This window comes from Echinops telfairi, unplaced genomic scaffold (assembly GCF_000313985.2).
Source record: "Echinops telfairi isolate 266 unplaced genomic scaffold, ASM31398v2 ScPeMD7_7459;HRSCAF=8497, whole genome shotgun sequence".
NCBI classification, from domain to species: domain Eukaryota; kingdom Metazoa; phylum Chordata; class Mammalia; order Afrosoricida; family Tenrecidae; genus Echinops; species Echinops telfairi.
This window is the reverse complement of record NW_022111359.1, coordinates 1,677,767-1,683,276: the sequence shown is the minus strand read 5'-3', so window position 1 is coordinate 1,683,276 and position 5,510 is coordinate 1,677,767. Positions and strand designations below refer to the sequence as shown.

At 64.6% G+C, this 5,510-nt stretch overlaps 1 protein-coding gene across 1 annotated transcript in view; it reads right to left on the bottom strand.

The window, feature by feature from the left end:
• Nucleotides 1–5,489, bottom strand: part of MKNK2 (MAPK interacting serine/threonine kinase 2) — an 8,994-nt gene extending 3,505 nt beyond the window's left edge. The window contains exons 1-9 of the mRNA XM_045300036.1: nucleotides 5,418–5,489; nucleotides 2,840–2,933; nucleotides 2,646–2,747; nucleotides 2,472–2,569; nucleotides 1,235–1,314; nucleotides 827–900; nucleotides 609–713; nucleotides 467–522; nucleotides 95–361 (exon numbers count right to left, since the gene is read on the bottom strand). Of these exons, the coding sequence (XP_045155971.1) occupies nucleotides 95–361; nucleotides 467–522; nucleotides 609–713; nucleotides 827–900; nucleotides 1,235–1,314; nucleotides 2,472–2,569; nucleotides 2,646–2,747; nucleotides 2,840–2,933; nucleotides 5,418–5,468 (927 nt within the window). The 5' untranslated portion in view covers nucleotides 5,469–5,489. The remainder of the gene's footprint in view (nucleotides 1–94; nucleotides 362–466; nucleotides 523–608; nucleotides 714–826; nucleotides 901–1,234; nucleotides 1,315–2,471; nucleotides 2,570–2,645; nucleotides 2,748–2,839; nucleotides 2,934–5,417) is intronic.
• Nucleotides 5,490–5,510: the final 21 nt, after the last annotated feature.

Genomic DNA, 5,510 nt, shown 5'->3' with positions numbered 1-5,510 from the left:
GCGCCCGCCAGTCCGCGGGGTTGGCAGAAGCCCGGTCGGCCCACGACAAACCTCAAACCCGCCCCGCGTAGCTGCCTCGCTCTGACTAGCCCGCCCCGCCAGACTTCGGCTCCGCCCTGCCCAGAGCCGACCAATCAGAGTCTGCCACTGGAAACCCGCCCACCGGGCCTAGCCAATCAGCGGCTGTTGCTGGGCAGAAGCCCAAGCTTCGCGGGCTCCCTACGCCTCTGCCCGCCCCCTCCCGTTCCGGCCCAAGGGTGCTGACCGGGGTGAGCAGCTCTGGAGTGGAGATGGGGGAGCAGTCCCCGTTGAGTTTGATGCCGCTGCCCAGGTCGAAGTCGCAGATCTTCACGGGGGACACCTGGGGTCAGGGGGACGGAGGACGGGAGAGAAGTGGGTGAGGGTTGGTCCTGCGGGGGCGGGGCTTTCCCATGCGGTTGGGGAGCCTCCTCACCACGCCCCTCACCTGGTTGGGGTGCTCACAAAGGATGTTCTCTGGCTTGAGGTCCCGGTGTGCGATGCCTGTGGGGCAGAGGCCAGGGCAGGGTTACTGGTGGTGGCAGGGGCAACGGGGCCGCCCATTGGGGGGCAGCAGGCAGGGGACCCACCTTTGTTGTGTAGGAAGTCCAGGGCACTGGCCACGTCCTGCACCACCACACTGGCCTCCAGCTCGTTGAAGTGGCGGCGCTGATGGATGTGGCTCAGGATGGAGCCTGGTGGTGGAGGGGGCACTTGAAGGTCACCCACATGCACCCACTTCCACCCACCCTCCTATTAGGACCCAGCTGGTAACACCGCCCCCTGCTGCCTAGGCCCCAGCTGGCACCTCCTCGCATTTTCTCAAACACCAGGTAGAAGCGATCCTCTTCCTCAAAGAACTCAATCAGCTCCAGAACATTCCTGGGAGTGGGGGGGGGAGACACGCAGGAGAGAAGCTGTGGCTTCCCCCACAGGAAGGCTTACACACAAACCCACCCCGCAGAGGGAGCCAAACACACTGTACTGGGGTCGGCACACAGGACAGAACCAACCACCACCAGTCAACCCCGACTGATGGCGACCTCCTGGAGGCAGAGGGAACCACCCCACGTGCTCAAAGAGCTGTGGCCTTAAAGGAGCAGGTGGATGGGATGCTGCATGCATCCTGACCGGCCCACTTTGTGCTCAGCAGCCCAGCGCCTTAACCACTGCGCCACCAGGTCACTCCATTCCACTGGTGGTGGGGGGGCCCTACCTGTGCCCCTGGCACTGGTACAGCGTCTCCACCTCCCGGAACACTCTGCCCCGAGTGTGCCCGGGCTGCTTCTCGATGATCTGAAATGATGGGGGTGGGGTCAAGTCAGTTGAAGCGTCCACAGCTGAGTCCCTCTTGCCGTGCCTGAAATGTTGCCCTGCCAGCTGTGGCTTCCCATCTCACCAAGCAGAGCTGGGTGACTGGGCAGTCAGCATGGGCGGGGTTGACAGTGGGGGTGGGGAAGAGAGTAGGCTTCAGAAACAGGTAGGGCTTATCCTGTGGGACTGTGCAGTAGGGATCTGTGCTGTGGGCTATCTCCTGCTGGGGCCCTCCCCTCCCCCAGCGGGGCACGGGGCAGTGAGGGCCAGTGTGGTCAAATGCTGCTGGCCTCAGGACAGCACTGCTGGCCAACCTGTACCAGGGCCCACACAGTTGGAGAGGGATCACCACCTGGGCCTGAGCCTTTGGAATCAATTGCCCACCCACCAGGAAACAAGAGTCCTGAGAGGGGGGTGGGGTGCATGCCCAACATGGTCTCCCCTCTTCAGGTTCTAATGAAGTTAGGGAATGGGGTGCTTAAGGAATGGGCAAGCTTAAGGAGGCCCCCTCTGACACCAGCCCCTAAGTCCACAAGTGAGCCCTGTCACACACCGTGTTCAGTTCCCTCACGCCCACCTGGCCCCCACATGCCTCTCCCAGCACCCCCTCCTCCCAGAGCCCACATGACATGGCCTGGGAGAGTGAACCCCACTGAGCCTGGTTTGGGGCTTGAGCTGCCTGGAAGGTGAGTTTGGGGTGGGGGGTGTCATGGTTAGGGGTTCCCCTCCCTGAGGTGAGGCCAACACCTCCCTCACTAGTTGCCATAGATCCAAAGGTGCCCCAGACACGGACGGATTTCTCTCTCTCACACACACACACCACCACACACACCCATCCCCACTGGTCAGGGTGGATCTGCCACTGGGGTGTGGCTTGGCTGGGATCCCACCAGGGGCCCAGGCCAGCCTCATGACCCAGCCAGCCGGCTGGCCAGCCTCTCTCAGCAGTCAGACCTGCTGTTCACCAAGGTCACCAGGCTGTGTGGCTCAGCCTGCTGGGCCACGCCCTGGGTTCCCAACTCGGAGCTCCCAAGCTTTATAGTCCCCCCTACCCCTGGGTCTTGTAGCCCTGCCCTCGGGGACAGGGCTTGGCCAGCGCTAGCCCAGTGGCAGCTCTGACTGCGAGTCTGAGTGCTCACCTTCACAGCATACTCCTGGTTGGTGATGAGGCTGATGCAGGTCTGCACGCGGGCATGCGCCCCCTCCCCCAGCACATCCTCCTGCAGCTGGTACACATCTGGGGCAGGGGCAGGGAGGAGTGAGGGCTGCCACTGGCTGCCTGGCCCATCCAACACCCACCCCACGCCCCTCACCTTCAAATCGCCCTGAGAAGCTGTCGGCGGCCCGGCACCTCTTCTTCTTCTTGCCGCGCTTCTTGGCGTCTGGGATGTCAATGGGCTGGCTTGCTGGCATGTCTGTCCAAGATGTGAGCAGCCCGTGTTCAAGGACCCACCTCTGCCTACCCCTCACCACCTGTCCCTGCCCTTCCTGGCCCACTCCTCCTCACCGGGGCGGGCTGGGCACTCCAGGCCAAAGTCAGCGTCCCCGTCCCCGAGGTGGGCCTGGTCTAGAGCAAAGGCCAGCTCGAAAGGATTCGGCCCCTGTAGGGAAGGGGGACACAGGCTCAGGCCCAGTCCTGCCAGGCATGTACCTCCTTGCTCAGGAAGCCACAGCGGGTTTTCCGGCCGCCTGTCCGGTGACCGCAGTGGCTCTGACCAGGGTGGCGGTGGAGGCACAGGGTGTGTATGCACAGGGCCTAGGGCGGCCTCACCACAGAGAGCAGGAGGTCCCAAACAATTGGAGGTTCAAATGCACCTCAGAAAGAAGACCTGGTGATGGACATCTGGAACCCACCCCACCCCATTCTGCAGTGTCCAGTGCCACCCCAAAGGCATATCCCCTGGGGGCTGTTTGTGCATGTGGTGTCACCCCTGGGGGCTGTTTGTGCATGTGGTGTCACTTGGGGCCTGGGTCTCGGCCCCTGGGGTTGTGGGCAGCCTGCCCACCCCATCTAGATTGCTGACCTCGCCATCAAAGGTGGTGGGGGAGGTGACTCATGGGTGTCTGAGGGCTGACTCTGAGCTAGCCTTGCCACTTTCCCACGGGCGAGTGCCTGGCCCATCTCAGAGCAGCTGGCCCCACCCCTGTGACCGGGGCAAGGTCCCGAGTCGGCCTGGGACTCAGCTCCCTCCTTCACCGTCCCTGCAGGAAGCTGCTAGAAGCCAAGACCCAGCTTTGTCCCAGCGTGCACCTGTGTGGGAGCCCTGCTCCCAGCATGGGCACCAGTTCCACATCCAGACCCCCACCCACTCAAGGAGCAGCTTGGCTGACACAGCCCTTCCACCCCCTGCCCCAGGTCTCCCAGCCCCCCAGCATGTGCTTTGGGGGAAGGGAGTTCGGGCAGCCTTCTAGCCTCTAAACTGAAGGACCCTTTGAATGAGGCCCACTCTGCTGACCGGTGCAGAGGGAGGCCCAGACAGCTTCCTGAGTCACAAAGTGCTGTGGGCCTCTGGGTGCAGTGGGGTGAGGGTGGGAGCTGGGGGCCTCTCTCGGGGTGGGGGGGGGGCCACCAGCAGGGAGGAGTTGTTCTTCCAGTCCTGGATCCCAGGTGGAGGGCCCCAGGGGACAGAGCAGTAGACCAGAAGTCTTTGCAGCCGGCCGGGAGGGCTCCCATCACTTTGTCCCCCCACAGACGGGAGACCAAGCAGGAAGCCTCCAGAGGGGCTGCGCTGCCCAGCCCCAGCCCCCTGAGTTCAATCCTCACAGGTCAGGCCCACACAGACTGACCAGGCCAGTCTGATGTCTGACTCCAGGGAGGAGGCCTGGCTGCAAAACCAGAAGACCATGGGGAGGGAGGGGGCTGCAGCTGTGGGTTACCCTGGCCTGCCCCCAGTCCGACTGCCGGATCCCCACTTCCTGATCCAAGGGACGGCTGTGCTGGTGGCAGGGCCTCCAGTAGGGCCTGCTCAGTATCTCCCACAAGGGGGACACTGGGCACACGGCCAGTGGCCTTGGGCTACTGTAAAGCAGTCACAGGACATGTGAGTCGAGTCCTCTGTGCACTGAGGCACTTTGTGACATGGGGCAGGGGTCCTCCTGCAGGGGTCGCACCTCCGGGTGGCAGTGGCAGGCCCAAGGTATTGGGAGCCCCACCCTGGCCTGGGGGCAGCTCAGTCGACAAGCCTCCACAGGAGGTAGCTGGAACCATCCGGAAGTGGTTTGCTTTGGCATAGGTGCTGGCCCTGCACCCCCTCTCTGCTCCAGCCCAAGCCCAGCAGGCCACCAGTGGGGGGTGACAGCTGGGCAGGGGTGATGTGGGGTGGCCGGCCACAGGGCACCGGGCCTGGGAACGTGGCTGACTCCTCCCCTCGGGTGGGAGGAGTAGGTACAAACACACACACACACACACACAAACACACACACATTCTCAGACAAGCAGCCCGGCCCCTGCCCGCGGTCCACCGGGCAGCAGGTCCCTGCCCAACCAGGCCATTACATAACCGCCTGCACGGGTGGGGCAGGACTGACATCATGTGTCCCCTGGGCCAGCCCCTCGGGGGCCCCTGCCCGGCACCTGCCCTACCCCCAGACCGATCGTCTGCCACCAGCAGACACAGTCGCCTGGGAAACTTCCCGCCCCGACAGGAAATGGCACTCAGGCACGGGGCAGCAGACTCCACAGCGAGCAGGCTGGGGGTTCCCCGAAGGGCGGACCCCCGGCAGGCCAGCGCACACCAAGTCGCACACAAGCCGGGGCTTGCAGGGGGCACAGGCCGAGGCCCCAGGGACCCCCACCTGGGACTTGCAAGGAGACATCAGGCCCAGCCTGGGTGCCAGGGAGGTGGGGAAGGGGCACGCGTGGCTGGGACTTGCAGGGGGCACCAGCTAGGGGTCTCCACCGCCTGCAGTCCGTCTGTGTAGGGAGAACCTCTTGGGCCCACAGGCGCACGACCGACGGGAGCTTGCAGGGGGCACCTGCACCGGAGTTCCGGGGCCGGGGAGCGCCAGCTGGCCACCTCCAGCTCAGGCCCGGCTCTTGCGGGGTTCGCTCGGCGGCCGCCCCCACCGCACCGCGCGGCCCTCACCTTGAACGGGCGGTGGAAGCCGTCCGGCTCGCCGATTTTCTTCTGCACCATCTTCCGTCCGGGCCCCGCCAGCGGGGGAGGGGGCGCAGGGCC